Source organism: Chinchilla lanigera, unplaced genomic scaffold (assembly GCF_000276665.1).
Source record: "Chinchilla lanigera isolate Chin_1 unplaced genomic scaffold, ChiLan1.0 scaffold00029, whole genome shotgun sequence".
In the NCBI taxonomy this organism is placed as follows: domain Eukaryota; kingdom Metazoa; phylum Chordata; class Mammalia; order Rodentia; family Chinchillidae; genus Chinchilla; species Chinchilla lanigera.
This window is the reverse complement of record NW_004955430.1, coordinates 9263945-9291504: the sequence shown is the minus strand read 5'-3', so window position 1 is coordinate 9291504 and position 27560 is coordinate 9263945. Positions and strand designations below refer to the sequence as shown.

At 40.1% G+C, this 27560-nt stretch overlaps 1 protein-coding gene across 1 annotated transcript in view; it reads right to left on the bottom strand.

The window, feature by feature from the left end:
- Plcl2 (phospholipase C-like 2) overlaps positions 1-27560 on the bottom strand; it is a gene marked incomplete at its 5' end in the record, with an annotated part of 190293 nt that overhangs the window by 55862 nt on the left and 106871 nt on the right. The window contains 2 exon segments of the mRNA XM_005387455.2: positions 19145-19348; positions 21676-24162. Coding sequence (XP_005387512.1) covers positions 19145-19348; positions 21676-24111 — 2640 coding nt within the window.

The window sequence follows — 27560 nt, the reverse complement described above, 5'->3', positions numbered from 1 at the left end:
TTTTTTTTTTTTTTTTTTGAGACAAGGTCTTGCTATGCAGTTCAGGATGACTTTGAACTCTCTATGTAGCCCAGGCTGGCCTCGAACTCATGGCGACCCCCGCCTCAGCCTCTCACATGCTGGGATTATAGGAGGGAATCACTACGCCCGGTTTAAACACAAATTTTGAAAAAAAAAAGTTCTGCAGGGCATAAAAACCAAAAACCCCCAAAGAATTCTGGATTTGATATTGTATTGTTTTTGGTCTGGTACAATATGGTATTCACAGGGAAAACAAAAAATGTTGAAATTTAAGCAAAAAAACAGAACCTAAACTTCTAAAAAGGAACTCCACTGCAATTATAAAATTATCTAGAAAAGCTGTGTAATCTCTAGCAATTCAGATACAGTGTTAATTTACCACAATGTGCTTTTTTTATATGGAAAACATCTGTATAATAAATTCAGGTGCATTTAAATTATAATAATCCCTTCATTTCTCTATTTTATGATCAACTTTATATGACCAGATATCTTGTTAGAGAACTGTGGCATGTCTTATGCAATATTCCCACATTAAACGGTCTATAGCGTATGAAGAACTGTCTTGCACCATGGTTACCTCCAGGGTGTATACACACAAACCCCATCCTCTCCTGGGCCTTTGGTCATGTCAGCCTCTGAAAGCTATGCAACATTTCTCTTTTTCTAAACCACATGAGTAATAAGCATGCATAATGGTGATATGCTTACACAATATCCTTGCACTATGCCAGGCGGCATGAAATGTAAGAGCACAGTATGCTCAAATAACCTCTGTGGTTATTTGAGAGAAGAAAGGCTGTAAGGAAGCAAAGGAGCTTTCTACAGGCGAGGATGTTGTCCATTGGCTTTTGCCTCCAGTGCATGTGTGGGAAATGGGAACACTGGCCAGCCTCCCTCTGCCTCACCACCACCCACTCCTTGCAGATAGTTCAGAGGCGCCATCTTGTATGGAGAGTAATGTCTCCAGACTACTGGTCAGCCTGGGTCAAACCTGGCCTGAATCATTCCTGCAAGAGGAGAGAGGAACTTGAGGAACCTGAGCTGGTTAAACCCAGTTATTCAGAGAGCAAGCTTCTCCTGTAGTGTACCTGGGAACTTCTGGAAGTGCTGTTGTTAACTCTTTCAAGTCATTAAGGACCATTTAGAGTTCTGACATGCTGGTTTAAAACTATTACCAAATTAATTAAATTTCAAAAGATACAATTTGAATTAAACATAGTACCGCTGTTATTACTGCCTATTTATATCAAGATTTATCTCCAAGGGGATCAAGGTGATTTAGAAATGTCTAATTAACAGGCAGTAATTCAATCATTGTGTTACTGTAAAGTATCATTATCTTCTCTCAGGTCTGTGATAACCAAGTGTAGATGTTAGTTAAAGAGACAAAGGCAATTGGAGATTTCTCTGTAATAAAAGCAATACTTTTTAGCACAGTTGAATGCCCACAGCATTCCTGGGGTAGAAGAAAGGCACGAATGCATCAGAGTGGTGGGGCGTACGCTGGATAAAAACCCCCCAGCACTCCTGGTGTTGACCACATAACTCGCATGTCCCATTATCTTCCTCTTTCAGAATACACAAACTACAGGCCTAGCGAGGTGGTGGGAAGACCTATCTTCTGCTTTTCACTTTGAACTGTAAATGTGCCTCTATGAAACTGAGTTGCCAGGCCCTCCACACAGCAAAACACAGCATGACTAACGATTACTGCTCTGGAGTTTGGTTGCTGATAAAATATACACACATACAGGTCTTAAAGCTTCAAGGGGTGGAAGCTTCTGGCCTTTGAAAACTTAATAATGACAAAGATAATGACTACCATTTATGGAGGATTTCCCATGCTCTGGACTGTTTATATGTAATCCCACAGTCCTTAGAGGTGGTGCCCCAGGTCCGTTTTATAAAGAAACAGACTCATCCACACTCAGAGCAGTAAGCACTACAGCAAGGACCGCCTCATTACCAAGGCTCACATTCTCTGCTGTATCATCCTCCAAATTAAAACAAAATCACCTACTGACTTTGTAGGGTGCAGGGAGGTTCCTCTTTCATCCTCTAATTTCTCGTCATATTTGTGTCCCTATGCAAGAATAATTTTGTGTAACATGTTGTTCATAGCCCATGTACACTACATTGATGTGGGTGGTCTATGAATTCACTGCTCTATTTATTAGGGTGTGTCCTCTGCAGAACCTGCCAGAGAAGATCTGTTCCCTGGCAGTCAGCTTGCAGAGCAAGAGAGACGAAGACAAGGATTTTCCAGGGTGGGATGGACCTGGCATATATTGTTGGGGGTGTGGGGAATGGTGTGTGTTTCTTCCCCAGAAGCACAGTAGTGCAGTGGCTGTCAGAGAGGAAGGTGGATGTCTGGTTTTCAAGGATTGCTTTGCTCAGCCCAACAGGAGTCCACGCCTACCCAAGGTTTCTCTCTTCTCTTCCACCCTGTTCATGTGCTGAAGTTACCATACACCAGAGCTTCTGATCATCAGCTCATGTAATAATCCAGGGGTGGCAAACCTATGGCATGCATGCTGCAGCCATCCATTTATCACTGAAAGTTTTAAAAAGGTCTGCCATCACTTTGAAATAAGCAATTCATGAGCATGCTTGGAAAAGCACTGTACACATATGAGGGATATTCTCCATCCCTGGGTGGCTTCACTCGATCATGCTCTCCTATATTCCAGCCAGGTGTATACCTAGGAGTCCTTGCTTTTTTCTCTTCTCTCCTCTATACTCCTTGATCTTTCACTATTTTAAGGGTATGTGAACCATTAAGGAATACTTTTAGACAGGACCCAGAGTTTGCTGGCAACGGACAGAGGCGACTTCAAGGGTGTGAATAAGAGGTAAATGACCTAGGAACTGGGAGGCTCATGCCTGTCTTCCTGCCTTCTGTTCTCTGGGTCCACCCTCCTGACAAACATCTGGAGCTGCCCAAGCTCTTCAGGTGCCCTCTTCTTGGAGCAGCAAGGATGACTCTCACTGCTCAGAACATGATGCCACCATGTAGTATTAAGACTGGCAGAGCAGCTGCTCCACCCTCCAACCCTTGGGCAGCCCTCAAACCTAACCCTCCTGAGAAAGGCTTTTTGCGTGCACAGAAATCAAAACCAGCAGCTGAGGAAGTGCAGGCACACATGGGATGGAGACGGAGGGCAGGAAGTACATCTAATGTCTGTGTCCTGGAGATCAAGGTTTTTCTCATTCAATTATCAGAAATGTTTTTTGTGCCTTCTGTGGGCCGGACTTTGCCGTCCTTGGGCGCTGAGAACGTAGTGCTAACAGGACACACAGGGTCCTACCCTCCTGAAGCTCAGATCAGGGGTTGGAGAGAGAGGAAATAGACAACACAAATGATGGCAGAGGGTGGGAATCTTCTGGGGGCTTCCCATTCCTCCTGGTGGGAGACGGCTTCACCAGATTGGTCTTTGCCTCTTTTCTTTCAGCAGGTAGCTTTACACAGTGTGGTTAGCGAAGCCTGGTTTTAATACTTTGAGAGAAAGGCCTTCTTCCCTTAAGGGAGGGGCAAGGAAACTAATGGTTTTCAGAGACTAATGGTTTTCAGATTACCGTTTTCTACTGACCTAGCACACCTGTCTCATGGGCACTGTACAAAAATCAGAGCAAATGTTAACTTCCACTTCCATTCCACACCTACTTTTCCCCTGTGGTGGATTGACAACTGGTGGTCAACTTGTAACACCCAGCTGAACTGAACCAGTGTGGTGCTGGGTGTGGGAGGCCCACCTGAAGATTGTTGCCAGCAGCGTAAGAGGCAGAACTGGTGTCTTGGTTACTTTTCTCCTGTTGCTGAGACAAAATACCTGACACACAAAATTAAGGAAGGAAAGGATTATTTAGCTCATAGTTTGTGGAGGCGTCAGTCCATACTCAGCTGGCTCCAACACAGGGTGATACATGGCAGAGGGAAACAGTTCTGGGTGGCAGGAAACAACAAAAGCAACAACAGCAAAAAGGGAGGAGTGGTGGAGAAAACAAGCCTCTTTCCCTTATATTGTAGGCACGCTACCTGCCCCAGGGTTCACATCCAGAATCCCAGCATTTTGACCATGGATCAAACAAAAACTCTTAAAGCCCACCCTATGACTGCATGAGGCTTTGTGGGGACATCTAGACATAGACCATGACAACTGGAGAGAAAAAAATTCAGAAGCTGTTAGGGAAGCTATGGGGAGCTGTCGGTTTTCCTGGAAGGAGCTCGGGACCTTGTTGCTGAGACTATGGTTCACTTTGGGGAAGCTCTGGTCCTCACTTTGAGGATGGCTTCCTGGCTCTAGCGGGGAAGCACTGCTCAGTCCCCTGGAGAAGCTTGTCACCCTGGCTTTCCAGATGGGAACCTGGCTTTCCTCATCATTGGAGGAGCTCGGGACCTCACTGTTGCTGAGGATGGCTGTGATACTTTTAGGGAGAGCTCTGGTTCTTATTTGGAGCTTCACTTCCTGGCTCCAGTTCAGATCCCTCAGCCTGCTAGCACAGTTCCTTCATCCCACTGGCACAGACTTTGTAGCTTCCACCACTGACCTATGGGCCTTCCCAGTGCTTATCCATGAAACAGGCCTACGTGAGACCTTGTCATGAGCGCTTGGCCTCCAGTTGGACTCATGGAGGGGCACTGTTATGAGCTCTAGGTCTTCAGCTGGACTCATACAGGACATTACTGTGGGATCCAGGCCCTCAGCTGGATTCTCTGGTCTTTAGTGGGTGGACGGATTTCCTGTACTCTTTATATATGATTCTTTAGGTGACTATTATAAATGATCTTATAAAATATGTGTCTTGTACTGTATTGTTCCCCTTTCAAATCCCCAAACTATAACACCCCCTCTTGTTTTTCCAGGTTTCTGAGCTTAACAATTGGAGCTGATGACTTTTTCCAAGAGAGTAGTATTCAGGCCATTAATCCTCCTACTAGGTCAATAATTAGAATTGTGTGGCACCACCTAGGAGACTCTCCTTGAAAGAGGAGCAATTGGCTCCATTTTGGCTGAGCCTGACCCTATTTCCATGTACTGATATGTACAGAGCTGGCTAGGACCCTTTCCTTATCCCTTCAATCGGCTTTAATCATTGCATATAGGTCTAGCCGAGGTGCTGATGGTAATCTTTGGAAATGGCAGGCATGTTTCCCCGGACCCCCTATTGCTCCCTCAAGTGAACCAGGGTGAGCCAATGCTCCATGCTGTCAGTTGGGATTGAGCCTTGGGAATAGAAGCTATGACTTCCTGAGGCTTCAAAGATTACTCATCAGAGCTGAAGCACCAACCCCAAAACATCAGATACTATCTTAGTTGAGTTATGCAGATTACTCTTTCTGCATATCCTTCTCTCTGCATATGGCAGGGGTGATTTCAGGACTCCTACCTAGCCCAGATCATGGCACTCACATATTTCCCACTACTCTCACAGTCACTCATCCTCAAACCACTCCCTTCTTCAAGAATGAATAAAAACTGGGTTCGGCCTTGGGTTGAGATCTTTGTTCCAGATAGTCATTATCATGGCTGGACTTAGGACCCCTTGGCTCCCCATAACTACAAATATGCTTTAGTGTCTTTATTCTCGCCATGGGTTGTACTGGAAGTGGTAGGTTGGAATTAACTCGCTAGAATTCCAATAACTTTTCATGGGATTACAAATATAAAACTCCCAGGCCATGAGGAAGACTGGAAAGGGCTCTCTATAGGAATCATGTTCTTTTGGATCAAAATTCAAAATGCCGCAAGTTCATTTAATGAGTATCTCCAGAACCTCTTTTTCATGGGTTAACAAACTTCATCTGTGAAGACCCAGAAAGTGAATGCTTTAGGCTTACTTTTTGTTGCAACTACTCAACTCTGCCCTTGAAATGAGAAAGTAGTCATAATGGATGCAGTTGTATTCCAATAAAGCTTTGTTTATGGGCACTAAAATTTGAATTTCACATAATTTTTACACCATGCATTTTTTCAGTCATTTAAAAATGTACAAATTATTTTTACTTTGCAGGTCATACAAAACTAGGATTTTCCCATCTCTTGCTGTGTGTTTGTGTGTGTTTATGTGAATGTATGCCTATGCATGTGTATGTGGTGCTGGGGATTAACCCTGGGCCATCTGCATGCTAGAAAAATGCTCCACCAGCAAGCTACATTCTCCCTTTTCTTTTTAATTTTGAGACAGGGTCTAGGTAAGTTTCAAAACTAGCTTCAAACTTGTGATCTGCCTGCCTCAGCCTGCAAAGTAGCTGGGATTACAGCTGGGCACTCCCACAACTTGCCCAGTTCCTACTTTTAGTGGCATGTGATATATAATTTGGTGAAAATCAACTAAAATTACTCTAGACAATATAGCTTGATATGCTCACACATATTTTAGAAAACATGAAAAATCAAATGCAGTTAATAGTTTTAAAGGACAAACATATTTTATAATATATGTAGGAAAAAGAAGGTTTTGGTTATGGAGAATTCTAACATATAACCACAATGATATTAGGTCAGCTAAAAATTAAATACCATCCCATTTACAGTAAGCTGCATAGTCACAAGGATACAATTTCTTTTATTTTGGCATCAGATATGTGATTTAAAATGAAAATTATTTCATGCCATATGTTATGGTTTTTGTCTAGATGTCCCCCCAAAGCCTCACACAATCATAGGGATTTTTTTGAGATGGCTGAATCTAGAGTGTGTGATGCTGGGATTAAGGTTAATCAGTGTGCTGATTGGTTTAGCACCACCCTAATCCTGGTAGTCTGGATGAGATACAAAGGGCAGAAAGATGCTGTTAAGGTCTCTTGGTTGCTTTTGCTGTCTTCCACTGCCATGAACCATTGCCCCCTGCCACGTGCCACCCTGCCTTGGAGCCAGCAGAGGGTGGACTGAAACCTCTACAAACTGTGAACTAAATAAACCTTTCCTAGCTTAACTTTGGGCATTGTGTGTTTTGTCTTAGCAATGAGAAAAGTAACTAAGACACCATAAAATGATTTCTTTCCAGTATCAGAGTGTAATAATTATAAAGAAAAATAGAAAAGTCCACATTGATTTCAAAGAAAATACTTAAGGATTTCTATGAGTGGATGAAGCATTCATATTCATTGTTAATTTCCTACCACTTTGTTTGTAACTCTGTATTGTCTGTACTGTCCTTTTGCTATTTTGTAAAAGGTTGTCTGTTAATGTTTTCCTCCTTTTATTTTTAAAATAAAAAAAAGAAATAAAGCCTTCATATTAAAAAAAAATGAGTGTGTGTGTGTGTAACATTTAGCCCCAAAGATTTCATTAATAATAATATGTCTTCAACTACTAAACATATTATTTTAAAGCTAATTAGTAATTAAGCATGTAGAGTTAAACTTAACTCTTAATACATCATATTGTCCACCCACTGAGTTTACTGGAAGAGTAATTTCCTATGGTTCAGACTTTAAAATGCCCTAATTAAGTTAGAAAAGATGGTAAAACCATTATTAAATGCTACTTTTGTTCCTGATAAATTCATCTGGTAGTAAAATCAGCTTGGTGGTACTGAAGGCGACTGTGTTAGAAGAGGAGGTACCATTAGTTATTTAGCAGTAATCTGGGGAAATGTAAGTGAAAAGAGGGAGACAGGTGCTACAACACTGTTAGCAGTGCTGGCTCCCGCAGGCCTCACTGGCTGCAGAGAGGAGTCACCAGACAAGCACTGCTCTCAAGTCTGGGGAGGGAGAGGAGGAGTCTTTCCACCTAAGCAAAATTGAGAAATAAGAAATCCACAGGCCAGGCTAAACTTTACTTCTCTTGTGAACTTGAGTTCAAATGTAACATATCAATACAGAGGCTGGGAATTTAGCTCAGCAGGCACAGTGCCTGCCTGGCAAGCACAAGGTCATGAGTTCAATTCCCGGTACCAGAAGAAAAACAAAACAAAAACAAAAAAAATCAATACAGTATGGGCTTCAGAGCTTTATTAAAGTGTCACATGTTATTTATGGAAATACATCTGGCTGTGGAGAAAAATAACTCCCACATTATTCAAAGGGCAGTGGAAAAATAAATTTAAAATTGTTTTCCAGATTATAAGTAGGAACATAAGACAGAAAAAGGTCAGAAATGAATACACCTTACTGTCTATGAAAAGATGCTAGAAGGTAGATACGAACAATTACATTTTGTAAACAACAAGCCAACTCTGATTTATACAATTTGTTATTTCAATAGCTTCGCTTTTATACAGTAGAATCCATCCAAGTTATTCAATTCCTTAGAGTTGTCTTCAAATGTGATTGCACATCTAAAAAGTACATATCCATGAATAGAGAAAAACTCATCATTATATTTACAAACTATGTATCACACTGCAATTTTATAGAACTACCTGAAATAATTTCAATCTTTCCAATACTGCTGAATTTCTAAGTGGAAAGGCATATGCCACTGCAGACTATACAACAGGTAACAACAGGTCATGTTAATCCCTGACGAATGGATCTTGAATTTATAAAGTCAGGGAATGGTACGAGCAACATCAAGATTTTAAATAATAAAACTGTATCATCAAGGCACTTTACATGATTTCTAAACTCTAACCTGAATATGGACAACGATGCAATAGTAAATGGTTCCTCGTTTTAATGACTTTTTGACAAACGTAAATACTTCTAAAAAGACATTTCCATGTATAATTCTTACTCATTAATTGTAGGCCACACTTTAATTCCAACACTGCTAAAATAATCATCCAGGTAAAACAGCTCCATTAACTGGGCGCAGAACACCCAGAACACCACCTGGTTCACAAGGGTCAACTGTAGGCTCAGGTGCACAGGCAGCCACCTTCCCAGTGGAATAAATAACCACCGCAGGCTTTGCATCTGCTCAGAAATTGCCAGCTAAGTTCGTTCAACAGTCAAGGTGCATTTCCTGGCTCCTAACTGGGCTGTGGCTCGGACAGCGCTGAGTGTGTAAATGTGCAGCCACATGGGAATCCCTAATGTTTTACCACAGGCCTCTGCAAGCCAACAGCTCACATCAGCGAATCACAGGGAGACAGGACTCTCCTCTGGGTCCAAAGTAACAGGGAGCCAGTTGGCCGCCAAACACAAATGAAGAGGCAGGCTGACTGCATCGCAGAGCTAGGAACTGCACGTTCTGTGTCAGCTAGTCTTCATTTATGTCACTCTGAAAGGATGTGAAACTCACAAACCACACAGATACAGAAATTACCATACACTAAAAGGCAATTAAGTTCTTTGTTTCTCTGATTATCGCTTTTCTGTCTGAAAAGAATTTCCATAAAGAGGACAAGCATAATCCACAAAACTGTAGGTAGAAATAATACCACTCTGAAAGACTACAAGAATAATTACAAATTTTAAGATATCAAACCAATTCTCGAAGTCGTAAAATTTAAAAAAAAAAAAGGTTTGTAGTGTTTGGTGGTTGTTCCGATAGCAAATGAAATATTTTTCTGGAAAGATTCAATTGATACAAGAATATCTGTATACATGAGGAACATGATCTTACAAATTATCTCCATGACTACTTTAAAAAAATTTGGCAATTGTTAGACCTATTACAAAGTCTTTGTCAATCTAAATGCACCCAAAAGATGACACTTTTCCAAGATGATCTAAAAAAATGCTATTTGCCTGACAACAGACAGGTACTAGAGAGCAATGTGGCGCTATTTCTCTCAATGATCACAGTGTAATCCTTCCAGCCAGCCACAATCTTGTCATCTTATACTTCCCAGTCTTTCTCCTGGCTTCTCCCTGAAACACGCAGGCCCTTCTCAGAGATATTTCACAAAGAATGTTGTTAGGGCCATCCAAAAAATCTGCAGTGGGGAGGGGAAGGCCAGCAGGTGGGCAGCTTCAGCAATCACAAAGGTGTAATGAGGAAAGTGTAAGAAAAAAGCTATTTATTTTCACACAGAGTGCTATGCTTTATGCAGTATGTTACCCTGTGGCTTTCGACCTAGTAAAAGGATTGATTTCAAAGTGTAGGTGGAGAGCAACTAACTTGTTAACACAAAGACATTTCTTAGTTTTAAAGATCAAACTAGATTTTTTTTTACTCAGGTTTCTACCAAAATGAAGAGGTTGGATGTCAATATTTGTCAAGGAAATATTATTTTCTTAATTATCTAAACATTTCAAGGAACAGACCATAGATCATGGAGTTTTATCCCTTATGACAGAGATTTTCCTTCCCCCTCCAAAGGTAGGGCAAGGAGTTTGCAGCCTTAAGACAGGAAGAGGGAAGGAGCTGGAGAGAAAAGCTGTAAGTCCACTTCGGAGTCCTGCAGATGTTGGAGCTAGGAAATCTGCTACCATATAGCTAACCTCAATGCAAAGAGTGTGAAGAAGGGAGACAGATACAGGCCTTAGATGGGCATTCTTTGTCAAGGACACAAAAAGGAGCCTCCTATAACCACACCCTTTCTGAGTAGCCAGTGTCCAATTTGCAGAGGAACAGGAGAGAAAGACCTAGAGACTGAGCATTGTACCCAGAAAGCTGTGCATGCACAGTCCAAAACAGATAATATAAATTAATGTTTACCAAACAGAACTAAAATTTAGGGATATCCACCTCCTTCCAAGAGAGATAAGATAGCTACCTTTTCTTTATCACAGGGTTGAGTGTAAAGGTTGAACTCAAATTCTGTCACACAGCAGGTGAGAGAGGGCTATCCTAGAATGATGACCACAGAAATAGGAAGACAGTAGCCCTGCTCCCTCCACCCACTTTATGTACCTTCCAAGTCTAGTGGAAGACATAAGGTTTACTGGGATGAGGGAGCTGCTTCCTCATAGCTTTTAGTTTTTCTCCGGTACCGGGAACCGAACTCACGACCTTCCGCTTGCCAGGCAGGCGCTTTTGCCGCTGAGCTAAATCCCCAGCCCCCTCATAGCTTTTAAAAATCACCTGTGTACAAGGTTGGCCAGAAAGAACTGGGTGTATTATTTATGCTGTATAGAATAATAAAGAGGTATAAAGTCCTTTTTTAAAAAATAAGTCCTTGTAGAGAGAAAGGCTCTTAACAAGCAACTTTGGAGATGTCTTCAGCCATGGCAGAAGCAAACACAAAACATTTCTGATCAAGAAAAGAAAATTAAGAAAATAAGCTCTGAAGGAATTATACATGAGCAAAACCTAGTATCCAATGTGGAATCTGATGGGAACATAGGAAGGAATGCTTCTGCTTTGCACAGGAAGAAAAAAAGACTATAGTACTTCAGTGATGTCAGCATTATCAAACATGTAGTAGTGTTCCTCTGCATAAAGCATAAGTTTACAGAGAAGTTCTCAAACTTTTTTAGCTTTGTTTCAGAAAAATTCTCTCTATATTTTCTACCAGATTCAATAAAATATAACGTTTGAAAAATAAGCAAGCCTTCTTTGCTCCTTTAAAAAGCAATAGAAAGACTCTAAATGCAGAAGTAAAACTGGAGACCCTACCAAATACATGGTCCCAACCACTGTAACAAAACAGCTCTCCAGGCAGCACTGGCTCAAACAACAGCTACCCAAGAAGTGAAGTGCCAAGAGCAGGCTCCTGTTTCTGCAGCGATATGGCTGGAGAAGACTCAGCTACTGGTCCCTAGTTTACTTAGACATTTAAAATCAGGCTGTGAGTATGGTACGTCAGATGACATAGTGACTTGCTTCACACAAGTCAAAATCTTTCACCCAAAGTGTCTGATACCAGAAGTGTTTCAAATTGCAGGTTTTAAAACATTTACACAGACTTTACTGTTTAAGCATCAAAATCTGAAATGTTCCAAAATGTAAAACTTTTTGAGCACTGACATGATGCAGTCTGGAACATTCAGACTATGGATTTTCAGATTAGGGATGTTGAACCTGTACTGTTTATCATATCTTGTCTGAAAACACCATCTGACAACATGCTGAACTCCACGAAAGCTGAGAGGTTTCCACGCCTGGTTACCCTGCGGAGGCCTACCTCATCTGATCTGCTGACGCCTGTGGTACATCATCACACTGCATCTTTTAAGCATTTTTTTCCCTTTTCATTGTCAACCGGAACCATTCTGGAGTGGCTTAGCTACATGTTTTTGATGATTTCCAGAGAGAGTGCTTTTAGAAATAGCATATACTGAACCTCTTCAGACACCAAATTCAACTATAACCTTTGACTTTCTACGCTTTCTTGCAGGCTGCATTATATTTTCTTTCTCTCCTTTCTTCCTTACTTTCTTTTTTAGCTCCATCTTATCCTGAAGCATACTAGTCTACCTGACCTTTTTTCTACAGTTATAAAAATTGGTAAAGTTGACACCTCCAGTTAAAAGAAGCTTTTAACGTCAAGTTCTGAGGCAGGAGAATGATAAAAGGAGTCACAAAGGAGAAGGAGATCAATAGTAATCTTATTGCAGATCATCTCTGGCATGGTCCAGCCTGGGAGACTCCATTAATTATGAAGTGTGATTTATCTACTCACTGCATTAAGCAGTGCTAAGAAAAAGTACAGTACAGGCAAGCATACCAGGAACATAAAACAGAATGTTCCTGGTGCTACAAACCAATTGCCAATATTGCTGTGTAGCAGAAAGCCTGTGTTTCACATATTTTATTTTTGAAAATCTCCTCTTATTTAAGAAATATTTAAAGTCATGTTAGATTATCCAGCAACTTATATAAAAACACAGAGTGCAAATTATATCTTTCTAGACAAAGATTATTGTTATTCCCTTTAAAAAAACAGTGTTCTCATTTAGATAAATGGATTCCTCAGAGTGTGCTTTCTTAATTAAACCTTCAGCTAATTAAAATCAAGACTTTTGTTAATTTGCAAGGAAAAGATAGAAACCAATTTTAAATGGAAGGCAGACAAAAGAACTGCAGAGAAAAACAAGAACTCCTGTAAAAATCTCTGAGTAGGCAGAGCTGCTCAGGAACCTGCATCTGTGTGTCTGAGCAACTATAGCGCCTGCTAACAAAGGGTTGGGTGTTTTGCAGTTCACTTTTTCCACCTTTCTTTTCCAGCCCTACAACTTTACGTTTAATGCCAATAATCGAAACATATTTCACATAACAGGAAAACTATAATAAAATCAACAACAGAAGTTGCAAGATTTTTTTCAAAACTTTTTTTTATGCAACACTTCACAAAATATTTGTATTTCCAGTATTTTCTCTTATAAAGGGAGAATATTGACTCCTTGATCTCTATATGTTAGTGTGAAACTCATCAAAACTTTAATCATTCAAGTGTAAAAAGGTGGTAAATCTGAGTCTAATAAAGGTAAAGAGCTGAATTATCCCTCCAATAGAGAAAGGCTGGTAAAAATCACTTCGGTTTTGAAAGCTGATGCATTAGATCAGTTAATCAATGGAGGAAGGGAGACGCTTTGAAACTTCAGCATGGATCTATCCTTAACACTGCGTTACAAAGACTATCCAGGTGCTTACTAGAAAAATCGCAAGCTCAGGTCATATAATCTGTATTTTCTCTCATCAGCTTTTAGTTATATAAGAAAACAGACTCCATGTGATATTTGATTACAATTAGTACATATATTCAAGTTTGTTTATACAAATTTTAAGTAAAATATTTAAGTTTCTGCTTTTTGAAGTAATAATATAAAAGATGTTAAACTGCTTGTAATCAAATTTATTTGAGTGGAATGTGATTTCCTTATTGCCATCTTCATTACTTAATTTAAGGTCCTTTTACTATATGGCAAGATAGACAAAATCTATTGTTTTCTACTTTTAACTGAAAAATAAGGTAATTCCAGATTACTATTTTTGAGGACACTTGGAATTTATTAGTATTTGATCATTCATCTATATGTATTCCTAATCTCCATATTTTACTGATCAGGATTATAAGAAAAAATCAGACAGAGATACTTTAACCCTGGTTCTATGATTAATTTGAAGGACCAGTAGTTTACAGTTTCTTACCTGTGAAATAAAGGTGCTCAAAGGGTTCTCTTTCACTCTAATCCTCTCAGATCCCATAAACTGCTTAAGGACTCCCTACAATACTTGAATTCCCCAAACCTGTGCTTCCCATCCTGGGCATTCAGCTTGCCTTTGCCGGTGGACATTCAATTCATTCCTAAAGGTCCACCTCAGTGGCCAGTGGTTCCTTCATATATTCCAAATCCTGGAACCACTGACCATTTTCTCCCTGTACATCCAAATGATTTATTTAAATGTTTTAAAATATCTGTGTACTATCTACTTAAATATTACCAATCATCTTACTAGCTATCTAAGGATGTATGTTGCCTCTTTAGTTAAACTATAAACTCCTCAGAAAGAGAAAAGGTTTTATGGTTTTTATATTACCTCATGATTCCAAGCACAGTCACTGGCACAGAGTAGATACTCAATACATAGCTGCTGTTGGATAAGTGAGAATTGCCTTGCATGTAGTAGGAGTTTATAAATAGGTAATCTCCTCAATGATAATGCAATGTCCTGTTACTTATTTTATATCTGCTTTTTGAAATAAGCCAATTAAATTTCTACTATATGCTACTTCAGAAGACCACAACATGATCTCTTAATGAAAGCAGATAAATAGGGGGTTTTTTTTGTTTGTTTGTTTTTGCAGTACTGGAGATCGAACTCACAACCTTGCGCTTGCCAAGCAGGTGCTTATGCCACTGAGCTATATCCCCAGCCCCGAAAGCAGATAATTAAGTAAAAAAATACAACCCATGACTCTACAGTTATAATGTATGATGTAATAATACATATTGTATAGGGTAATACAATAAATATGGAGTAGGGTAAGAGCCATTGACATAGCTTACATATGGCGGCTAGCCACAATCTGGCAAAAAAATATTGGGTAGATATAAAACAAAGAGCCTCAAGGATCATTTCTGAGTCAGAGAGAGTAAGCTGATGAGGGTGGAGTCTGGATGACCAGGAGAACGAGATAAGCCCTCAAAAGATGAGTCTGTCAGAAATGAAATGGGTATTGGAGGCCACTGGGCTCAGAGAGACCAGGAAGCCTCACATAAATGTGCAGGCTGGCCAGTTAAAATTACCAGTTAAAGTGGAGGAAGTTTCTACTTCCCATACTTCCAGGATTCCTTCTTCCCATACTTCCAGGATTTGGAAGATACGAATGAACCAGTGGCCACTGAGGTGGACCTTTAGGAATGAATTGAATGTCCACTGGCAAAGGCAAGCTGAATGCCCAGGATGAGAAGCACAGGTTTGGGGAATTCAAGTATTGTAGGGAGTCCTTAAGCAGTTTATGGGGTCTGAGAGGATTAGAGTGAAAGAGAACCCATTGAGCACCTTTATTTTACAAGTAAGAAACTGGAAACTACTTCCTGGAAACTACATTATGATACATCACGAAGTACAATAAGAACAAGATGCAATTAAGAAAATGCAAGATAAATCTTATGTGCAAAAATGTAATATTATAGGTGTCCTGAGGACACAGTCATTAACATTAAGGCCAGTGAGCCTTCGCGAGCATGAAGTCCCCTTTCACTTGCACTGCAGCTGCCCTACCTAGGATTGCCACATGTCACTCCTGCATTCTCGGTTCTGGGGGATGCGGCTCTAGGGCCCTCATTCACCATCAGGAAGAGGGTCAGTTGCCTACACCACAGTTGTGGGCACAACTTCTACTGGTGCCTCTGACCTGGACGAGTACGTCCAGATTCCAGCTCTGCGGACAACACTTCGTCATTCCCACTTTCCAGCTTGGTCCAGTCCCTCTTTCCAAACTTCCCATAGTCTGCCTAGCAAAAGAAGATACCTAGATTCCTCTCCTTCCTGTACTCCTAAAAGGCTTTGACGCTCACTTTCCTGAGCTAGGTCCCTGGCTTTCATCTTCTCTTTTGCAAGGCCTGTGAAGGTGTCATAAATAGGGTAAAGTCACATCAGGGCAATTTTGAAAGTCTGTCTGTTGGTGGTAATCACAGAAGCAGTTAAGACAATCCAGGGCCCTTGGGTAGTAGACAATACAACAAACCACCTGAACAGGGATACTTTTAAATTTTTTAAAATGATCTTTCTTTCCTCCTCCTCTTCATCCCCACTCTTTTGCTTTCTTTCTCCCTCTCTCTCTTCTTCTCTCTCTCTCTGTCTCTGTCTGTCTGTCTGTCTCTGAACAGTGATACTTTTAAGAGCTAAAGAGAAACCTATTAACAATTCTGCTAGGACCACAGGCACATGAACAGGGCCTCCATGCTGGCTTACATACTACTCAGTCCATGATCAACATTCTCCCTTTTCACAAAGAAATTGGCATGTTTCTGATGTACCATTTTACTGATCAGCGTCTAGAAACTGAGCAGTATAACAGTCTTGGTAGATACATATACATGTACATCCTCAGGAGCACCACAGTGCCGTCCTCACAAGAGGATGATCCTCAGCACTGCAGATGGGCAATGATGCAGGCGTTCGGCACAGGAATTTCTCAACCTCTTCTCACTTCTCAGTTTTGGTCCACAAATTACCAATGGGAAGTTAACATAATGATATAAGATCTTACTTCTAAGGTTAGTTTTGGTTCAAGCTCAACATAACGCTATAAAAATAAAGACATATTTAAAGTTACAGGCTGTCTAAACCTTAGTACATTTCCCATTAACATTTATTCTTTTGGCTAGCTTTTAATAAATTAGTTATCGCAAGGTGAGAAACCATTTAGTCACTAAAAAAAGTCACTGTAAAATACTGTCAGAGTTATAATAATGCTGCAATAATTTGAATTTAATTTTAAATATTTTATAACTTGAGTTTACCGGATGGAATTAAAAGAGAACAAATCGACAAACTGTGGAGTATTTTGAAGCACAGCTATTTCAACTGCACATTAGAAAAAGAGTAATTTTACAATCTAAAACTTTTACATAAGCTAATACAGAAGCTTATCACTTCCATAATACCACAAATAAAAGGCAAGTAAGAGTTATGTAATGAGTGTTATCACCTATCCATCCAGGAAGAGGAAGGAGCAGGGAACCAAGACACACTGAGCAATTCTTGTGCCAAAAATAGTTGTGGGTGCTATAAAGGTTTCTGGTCTCCTTAGGGAGCTTTAAAGAAACCATGAGAATCTGGCCAGGCTCATACCCTGTGGAACACAGCACTCAGCCCCAGTCTGTTACGTTTTCACCTGCATGAAACTACTACCTAACTCTGAGGACATCCCCTGTTAAAAAGCTTACCATAAAAAAATGCTGCAACACTGCCATGGAAATCACTGAAATACCTAAGAAGGTAATCATATTAGATTTTGATTAATGATGTAGGTCTGGGATTTTATATGTGGGCTAAGCTTTAAAAGCATTCTAAACATCAGCTACTTCTTTTGTCTTCTTCCCATGAAATTTAGTGTCAAGAACTAACTTGATAGCATGCCAAACTTCTCTATTTCTACCTCCTTTTCCTATTTTCTTTCCACTCCTCTGTCCCCAAAGAGAACCTGGCAGACACTTCCTGTACTGATGCCCACACCCCTGAGGTTCTAGGTTCTGAGTTCTGGATGGCTCCCCAAAGACAGGGGACATTCATGTTTGTTTCTGTGACCCCTCTGGCCCACAGCAATGTGTCATTAAAGGTTTAACAGGTACACAGGACCCTGGCCTTCCCACTTTCTACAGGATGTGTGCCACTCTCTGTACTTTGTCTGCAGTATCTAGTGTACAACCCCTTGTATCTCTTTTGTTACCATGGCCTCTATAAAATGGAAATAGCAGAGACTAGTAGGCATCCACTACAGTGTGTGGCTACAGCACAGGAAACTGAGAAATAGATAAAAACATTTTTTTTGCTTTTAAAGATAATGAACTGGTGTGATGCTTAAAACATTACATGCTTCCAGCTTGTACTTTCAGACTTATTCATCCAAAGAGCAAAGAAGCATTTCCCAACACGTATTCTTCAGAAGTTTTGAGCTTGGAAATAGCCCACTGGTCAAGTCAGTGTGTGAAACAGGGACTACTACAGCCACCACCCTCTTAGCACCCACTGTTCCAGCAAGTAAAAGGTCCCAAATATTCTACATTGATGACATCTGATCAGTTTTCTTCAGACCAACATTTCCCCCAGTTATTTCACCATGCAACCTCTCCCCCCATGTGATACATATCAATATCCTAAGAAACCAAAGTTCCTCAGAACACAGCATGGGCAATGCTGGCCTGATGTGTTTTTTATTTCCCTCAAATTGCATAAATCTCTCTAAATTGCAGCTTTCAGAACAATTTATAAAACAGTCAAAAATGTTTCTGTTGAAGTGTGTGATGACAATCTTGTTTTGTCCTTGACACAGCAAGCTCCATCAGAGAAAGTCAAATGTTACATGGCCTTGGCTTGTGCTTTCCTAGTGGAAGAGGTGTTGAATGCCCCTATGCACCTGGATGGTAAAGGATGACCGCCTGGACCACTTGGGGAGGGAGTATTCTGCACCACCCTTGACCTTGCCAGGCTAAAGGGTCACCCCACAAGTCCACACAGCCAGTGCTGACAGGTTCAACTATAGCAGGAGCTTAAAATGGGTTCTGCTCACCCATTAAACTCTCCCTTAGCATTATGATATATCGCGAAGTACAATAAGAACAAGATGCAATTAAGAAAATGCAAGATAAATCTTACGTGCAAAAATGTAATATTATAGGTGTCCTGAGGACAGCCATTAACATTAAGCTGATTACCAATGCAGGCGTCTCAGAACAGCTGCTGTGAGGAAGGAAACCATTACAAAGTAAAGTTACATGATAGAAGCACCTGCCCCTTGTAGCATTTCGAAAAATTTTTTTGATTAAATTTTTTGCCTTTACCACTTTGAGAAACAAAAGCAAAATAAATCAATGGCTGGTTACAAGAGGAAATTAAAAATTTCTATGGTACATATGAATGGAAAATAGGGCATCCTCTAGAAATTAATTCAAGTATAGTTCTTGAGAAGCTCATCAATATTTAATCTTTCTTAGGCAATTGTCTTTGAATCTTGTTTTCTATAACAATAACAAATAACTAAACTCTTTCAAATACAGCAAGGCCAGGGGAATTATTTTTCCAGTACAGGTATATGAAGCATGAACTAGGACAGCACACTTCAGGAAGAGCTCGAGTGTGCCTGAGTACATGAAAAGACAAATATGACTCACCATGTCATAAGTTGTCACAATTTTCTTCAGAACCTCTGGCACAATTCCCTGCAACTCCATTGTGGGATATGGCTCGCTGAGATTCAGGACCACCAAGGGTGTGTTCTCGGGGCCCAGGAAGCGGGGAGACACTGCCAATATGCACTGCATGAGATTGGCCACTGAGGAGAGGCCACACAGCTCCTTGAATGACACCACTGCATTCTGTCAAAAGGAAATAAAGGAAGCACTTGGTAATTAACCAGGGTTCTAATATCTCTTGGACATTAAACTTGATATACCTGTTATGCTGGAACTGCCCAGTACAACAGTTATTGGCAATGCTACAACAGAATTGGCTAATAATTATTTTAACCTTGGAAAAAATCATTTTCTAAAGTAAATATGTTGTGTGTGTGTGTGTGTGTGTGTGCGTGTGTGTGTGTACTTGTAATACCAATTTATCAAAAGCACTGAAAATGCAAATAAGTAAAATTCTAACAAAGGACAAAGCCTCCTTTCAGAGGAAAGTTCACGGTACAACTAATGTTGACATGCAACTATAAGTAAATCAAAAGAATGGCTTCTCCATTCCAAAAAAATAAAGATGAAGAAAAAAGCCAAATTAGGTTTGAGATAATTATCAAATATGCCAGTCATCCAAAAAGGAAAGAGCTATTTGCAAGGAAGAAATGAGTCTCTGTCACCTGTTTATGCCGCTGGTTCCAAACCTAAAGGACTTCTGAGGACACTGATGTTCATGGTGAGTTTGCCCATGGGGCCTTGGTTCCCGCTGGCCTTCTTCTGTTAGCATCTCCACTGATCTCAGTGGTTCTCTCTCTCTTTATTCTAAGCACCAGATGTATGCCATTAAAATTAAAGAAAATGCTCAAGAGTACGAAATCCCTTGAGCCAGCAAGCCTTGCATACTTACCAAGTGCTAAGTGGTACTCAGCACATTTATTACACATTCCCTTATTTTATCCTCTTAACAACTTTGTTATGGAAGAGGAAATAGAGCATCAGATGTAATGTTTCTCATTCCATATTGAAAGAACTGATTATTTATAGAAATAAATTACTGAAATATCTAAAATGGAGTCTCCCAATCACTATCACAGCTCCCTGTTTTATTTTCTTCACAGCATTTACTTGAATCCTTTTACTGCTTTTCTGGTCTTCCTGTGGACCACCTCCAACTACTGCACTAGCCCCCTAAGGGCATATGGTCCATCTGTTGGATGGCCGCTGCACTCTCATGGCCAGACTGCCCGTGCACGGGAGGTACTCGTTAAGCATCACCACCCACTGCTCTCTTGGATTTAAGGCAGATATGGGCCCGAGAAATGATTATGCTCGACCTCTGGTAGATCCCCAGGGGAATTTTGGTCACATTCACATCAGCAACCAACAAGAAGAGACACGTGGCTTGTTTGGAGTGAGGGTTTACCAAACCACTTGTACCCACAGAAATGGGGAACCCTCTTATATTTCAGTTAAGCTTTTACCTTGAGAGAAAGAAAATAATGTCCCTACTATGGGAAGGTCTTTTTATTCATGAGGTATTCACATAATCAGTACATAAGAAAAGTATGTTGCAAGTATGTTTTCTGAGTCAGATTTTACTGCTGATGTCATTTTTGAAATAGTCATTTAAAAATCTCATACACTGAGATGGGCTCTGTGAGGCAGGACTTTGCTGCCCAGCTGTATACCACTCATGGGCTCTAATATATGGCTAAGTACATGAGTGATCTTTAAGTAAAAACACAATTTCTAACTGAGTATCTTCAGCTACTATACATTTCAGAAAAAATTATTATTTTAGATACCACATGTCTTTTACTGTAAAAATTCGCTATCCTCTAAAATCAAGAGAAGGATCAACATACAAACACAGTGACTCATTTGTGAGAAAGGACCTACTCTCGCCCCAGAACTATAGCTATTTAAGCAAGGTCTGGAACATGTCCTTTTTACTTTAATCAATGTTCCTTTTGTTTTGATACGTCATCAATTTATGTCCTAGCTAAGGAACATTCATAACATCACAGATTCCCTTGCACATTACTAGGAAAAATGGTGAATTGTCAGTCATTAACAGGAACTATAATGAGCAATATGTACAGCAGCAACAAGACTAGTTCATTCAATCAAAACTTTCAACAACTGCACTTTCAGAAATTTAAATAAGAAATATGACTAGTGGTAAACATTCAATAACCAATTGGAATTTACAAATTATTCACAATTAAATATACCTTTTTTTTTGGTCTTTTTTTTTTTTTTTTTTGAGACAGGGTCTCACTATGCAGTTAAGGCTGGACTTGAGCTCACTTTACAGCCCAGGCTGGTCTCAAACTTGCAACAATCCTCCTGCCTCAGCCTCCCGAGTGCTGGGATTACAGACGTGCGCCACCATGCCCGGCTGTTTTTTTTTGTTTTGTTTTGTTTTGTTTTTTTAAAAAAAAAGAACCTCCAACCCATTCATAAACTATGGACAGGGACTAAGTAGAAAAACTGCTGAGTGATACTTAAATACAAACATGTACCTGCATGTTCTCTCTCAGGTCTGTGGCATCCCGTATCAGGGGCTGGGCATTCTTGAACACTTCATCCACAGTTTTAATCCACAATGTTCTCAGAGATGCATATTCCCTGGACTTCTTCCCTTTTCTCACAGAAAGACCCCTTTTATGAGGCTTTCCTCCTCCTCTTCGGTTAGTAATAGCCACATGGACGAACAAAGAAGCATGTGCAAGAACCTCTCCCGTCAAAGACTGCAGGGGGACGTGGCGGTATCCCGTTTGTAAACACTCAAAGGGAATTGTGTACTGGCCAATAAATTCATCCCCAATGTAGTCATCATCTAGCACTACAAAGCGCACCATGGCCAGTTCAGGCAGGTTGATTTGAAATTCAAAGCTTTCATCAAAAATGGGAGCATCTCCATTCTGGTGCACAGTTTTTGTCCTCTGTTCTGCACAGTCAGCAGGGATCCCATGGATTTCCACATAGATGTAGGGATCCACCACATCCCCTTTGGCACCTGAGCCTTTGGGCTTGGGAAAGTTCTGCCCACTGATGATTTTAATGTGAAGAAGCTGAGGTGAGACTCCTGGGACAGAGTCTTTTGTATTGGCACTGAAGAAAGAGACTTCTTCCCTCATGATGGCTGGCCGAAGGACATAGCCACAGTTTCCATTCTGCCTAAACCAGCCAATATTCAGATCCATCATCAGTCCTGGGGTCTGGAAGTTCATGGCCACAATTTGACAACCACATTTCCAAAAATCTTGTGGGTTCATGTTACTGGAGTCAATCCTCATTGGACTAGGAAAGACCCGAGCAAGAAAACGCTTGTTGTAATTTACAAAGTCTCCTGGATTTTCATTGGCATATTTGCTGGCCAGCACTTCATTAAATGAGCAGACCTCCCAGTACTTCTGGACCTGAAATGACACCTGAAATTCTTTGAACTGAACTGACTTACAGATGCTGACCAGTTCCGACAGTTCTTTGCAAAGCTGAAATCGCTTCACAGGCACATTGTTGGGTTGCTCCACAATCTCTTTTCCCATCCTTTGAGACATTTCTGCTCCTTCATCTTCATCCGTAACATCTCCTTCTACTCCAGAGCAATTTGAGGATAGCTTCTTTGCTTTAATTAGTATTTTCCCTTTCAGGACATCTGGGGATGGTAGATAAGATTCCTCAACATTGGGTGATGTTGTATAGAGCTTGTCTCCTAAAATTTTCTTCATGTGTTGAACCATTACCTTTTGTTGTTTGATAGAACAGTGGTTTTCTAAACATAAGATCAGAGGGTACTCTGAAGCAAAGAATGCATACTTATTAATAATATCAATGACACTGCGGAAGACGATCTGAGAGGTCATGGTGTGGCCCGTGTAAATCACAGGTTCATTATCTGGCCCATCCCATACATCTAATTCAACACTCCGGCAACCCATTTTAAGAGCTCGGATATACCCTGTGATGTCAGAAGGACCTCGGAACTGATCCTCTATTAAGTATGTATTGTGAGATGAGTTTATAAAGTAATGAGACAGAGGTTGTTTCATATCCTGACAGACCTTCTTATGTTCTGGATCAAATATGTAACAGTCAGATGACATAAGGTAATTAGTGAATCCGTCTATGGAGAGCCAGCCTTTCTCCTGGCCCTCTTTGGATGGCTCATATTTGTGAATAATTTCAAGGCTTATTTCCTCATTTATATGTGCCACACCCTGTTCTGCCTCAAGAAACATCATAAGATCCTTAGTATCAAGGAATTCTTTATTGCTTGAAAACTGAACTAAAAGGAAATAAATTTCAGGTCTAGTACAAAGCTCATGGAAAACCTCAATAAATTCTTCCTTTGTGACGTCTGTACCAGCTTTGTCCTTGGATTTATGCAATTCTTTGAACTTAAGCTCAATTTTGCTTATTTTTAAACCTGGGTTAAGGTTTCTGATACACTGTACAGCATTACACAGAGTTATATGTCCAATGCTATCTACATCAATTTCACTAAACATTTGTGAAACCCAAGAAGTCCTCATGTTGTCTTGGCTACTTTCTAACATATCGAGTGTATGCTTTCCATAAGAAATTAGGTACCGAAGTCCTGTAACCCAGATGTTGGCAATATCTGCAGAGTTGGCAACCAAATCAAGTGACTCGTAATTCTCTCCGTATATGACTGAAAATGCACAGTCTTCAGATATCTGGTCTGAAATGCCATTGCTACGAAATATGTCTGTATTCTTTCCTGTTCTCACTTCCTTGATGGATTTAATATCAATCTTGGCTTTCTCAGAATCCTTCTTAGATGGCTCCCACCTCAAGCTCTGCATGTCAGCATCTAGTAAAAAATACCTATGGTATATTCTAGAGTTGGAGCGGACCTTTTTGAGTTCTGAACCCTCCACCATTGAGTTGATACAATCACTAGCACTGCTGATCTTCTTCTCTGTGGGCATGCTGCTGAATGACACCGTCTTCTTCCGCTCCCTTTTCTGTTTTGTACCATCCTGGGAGAAAACAGAATAGTCTATTAGAACAATAGAAGCATAGGTGTTTAGGACTGGGAATTAAAATTTAATTTCCCTGAAGAAAAATTATACTGTGAGGATTTCCTATTCTGGATCTTACAACAAATGATACTCATTCATCTCTGAAGTTCAGAACTGACCCTGGAATTTATGGCCTAATACTAGTAGGTAAGAAATCATTGAATAGCTACAATTCATGTTTGTCAAAGAACACAATTTCCATAACATACAATAAAATCTTATGTAGAGAATTGGCTACAGCCAGGCATGGTGGTGCACACCTGTAATCCCAGCACTCGGGAGGCTGAAGCAGGAGGATCGTTGTGAGTTCGAGGCCAGCCTGGGCCACAAAGTGAGCTCAAGGCCAGCTTGAACTGCATAGCGAGACCCTGTCTCAAAAAGACAAAAAAAAGGAAAGAATTGACTACATAATTTTCAGAGGCCAGAAAAAATGAAAATACAGGATTCTTTTGTCAAAAATTACTAGTAATCTTAAGAGGACAATAGGTGAAGAGTATTAAGCCAAGCCTAAGTCCCTGGAATGTGGGAAGTGTGTAGCTATACATGTGGTATACCTATAAAAGCAGGTCCTGTGTATATATACATTATGTAGTATATACATTAGTGTTTCTTTTTTAAAAATAAATATTTCATTTTATTTTACTTTATCAGGCACACGGTCCAAGAAAATGCAGATTCACAGAAACTGAAAACAATACCAAACTGTGCATCAGTATTTCTAAAGTCTTATCTCCCGACCATTTGCCTCAAAATCACCTGGTTAGCTCATTGAAATACATATTCCTAGGCCCATGAAATCAGATCTCCAAAAACAGTGCCCAGCAACCGGCATTTCAGACAGTCCCCCGCACACAGTGGGGACGTGCTCTCAGGTCCCAAAAAACATTTCCTGGCTACCCAAGCTCACTAAGACATTTAGGCTATTTCTAGACTACATACCAAATGACCGGGAACCACTATGTATGAACTATTAAAGTAAGTGTTAAATGGATAGATGCTGGAATTCTAGCAGAAATCCTTGGCTCTTTGGAGTCTCATATAGATTAGTCATGGTCCTAAATACTTCAGATAGAGATATGGCTTCACTGTTGCAATTGTATTAGGTCTGAGAGTGAGGTCTAGATGCTAGCTAAGGGTTTTACTAAAATTATAGAGTTGGATTTATTAAAACCACTGCTGTAAACCGGGTTGATATTGAGTACTTTCAATACAAACAGATTATTAACACTACAAACTTCAGATAGCATCTATTTCTGAAGAAGTTTTCATTACTAATATTATACTCCTCTTTTCTGCAGAATGTAACATAGTACTCCCACCTGAAGAGCTGACAACTACATCTACATGTGATTTGGAACCTTCCCTCCAAAAATATCTTTATTATTAAAAAAACAAACGCTATGATGACGTCAAAATATCTTTCACAGTATTAATTTAAAACACAGTATTACCTTTCAGGAAGTTTTTTAAATCTCTGCTAAGTCACTGTGTTCATAAGTAAGGAATATAGATGGGGATTTAGGATTATATAACTTTCACGGTAATAAAGAGAATGCAAAATATTATACTAAAGCACTTCTGATTTTCCTGCTCTGGATGCAATCTTCTTAGGATAAAATCTTATCCATATTTTAAAAGCTTTTATGCTATTCTCTCTCTGTCAGAAATTTAAAACTATGTTTACTTTTTGACTACTTATGCTTTCAAAGGAATTTGCAAAAGGTAATTAAACCTAAACTTTAAATCAGATGAGTATCATCCCCTTCAAAATTTCAAAATGAACCATAGAGACTTTTGAGATCTGAGTGCCAAAATAAAGCATAAAAGCCACCAGGCAGAGTGTTTCTTCATAATTGTATCCCCAGAGTGATAATGTGCAAAACAGGTAAAAACTGTGATAATTGTATCTGTAAGATATATTGTATAGAGAGCTGTCCCTGCAGCAAAGATTGTGTTCCATCTATTCAAGCTTGTTGGCATGAAATTACATTTGTAATCAGTCACATCATACTTTTAGAATGATGTCTTTACTTCTAAAAAGACACACTTACTTTTAATAAAGACAATCTACTAACTCACTAAGGGAATTTCATAATCTTTATAAATTTTATCTCAATATGCCACTGCTAACCTGGAGTCACAAAAATAAATGAATTTTAGGCCATAATCCATTAAAAACACATAGCATTGTTTAGCATTACAATCTTTTATTTGACCATTTTATACACTGATTAATATTCTAGCACTGTTTTCTAATTTGTTCCAAACACTGCATTTCAAATTCATAGATCTCTTTGTTATTGAGAGGTAAAAGGCCAAATAGCAAAGTAGGTTAATAGCACTCATACAACTACACACGTGCTCACACACAAATGTTTTGGGAACAGGCAGCAGCTTACACTGCACTGGCTTCAAACACACTGCCTTCCTTTCACAAATCAGCCCAAGGCGCGGTCATTTCTGGTCACTGACCGCAGACACACACACAAGCACAGGCTGATGGAATAACAGTGGGAACAACGTGAACCAGAGCTTTCTTGTCTCTTTTCTCCCTCTATCTGCTGTTGTCTAGAACTATCCTCTCCTCTCCATTGCACACCAAGGCCTGGATGAAAAGATCTGTTTCTCTTTCCCCTTTAGAAGATGAAGCTACAAGAAGCAAAGCCAGAAGAGTGTACCTGCTGAGAGACTAAGCAGGAGATGGGTGTGAACTTGCACTCATATCACTGGATGGACCGGAAATTTGGCTGGGCCCAACAGGTGGCTATGTTAACACGGGAAGCAACTTGATCCCCCACAACCAAGAGCAAAGAAAGGGCGGGCAGGGAGACAGCTCAGTGGCACAGCACCTGCCTGGTAAGTGCAAAGTCCTGAGTTTGATTCCTGGTATTCTGCCCCCGACAAAAAAAAAGCAAAGGAAGGGAGGACAGAGGCATCTGTGTGGCAAGGAAGCAGAATTAGGGCTTAATGGCAGGACTTTGGGTCCCACACTATGTAACTTCTGGAAACTTTCTTCCATTCCTACTCAATCAGGCTTTCACTCGTCAGCCCAGCAGTGATCAAGCACTCGCCTAGGCTAAGCAGATGATCAGTAGCAGAGTTACAACCTACTTTCTGTGTTGCCTGGTAATATAAGTTTAAATTTAATACAGAAAAGTACTCAAACCACATGTGCTATATGTTCAGGGGTTTTTTTCAACTAAAAAGAAAATTAAACGCATCTAAGTACCATGCATTAATCACCTAAAACTGGAGGACAAAAACCCTAGGTTTTTGCTGAGATGGAGGTGTCTCAAAATACTTTTAAAAAAAATTGGTTCCCTAGTGTAATCCTGCTGCTCCACTGGCACTAACAT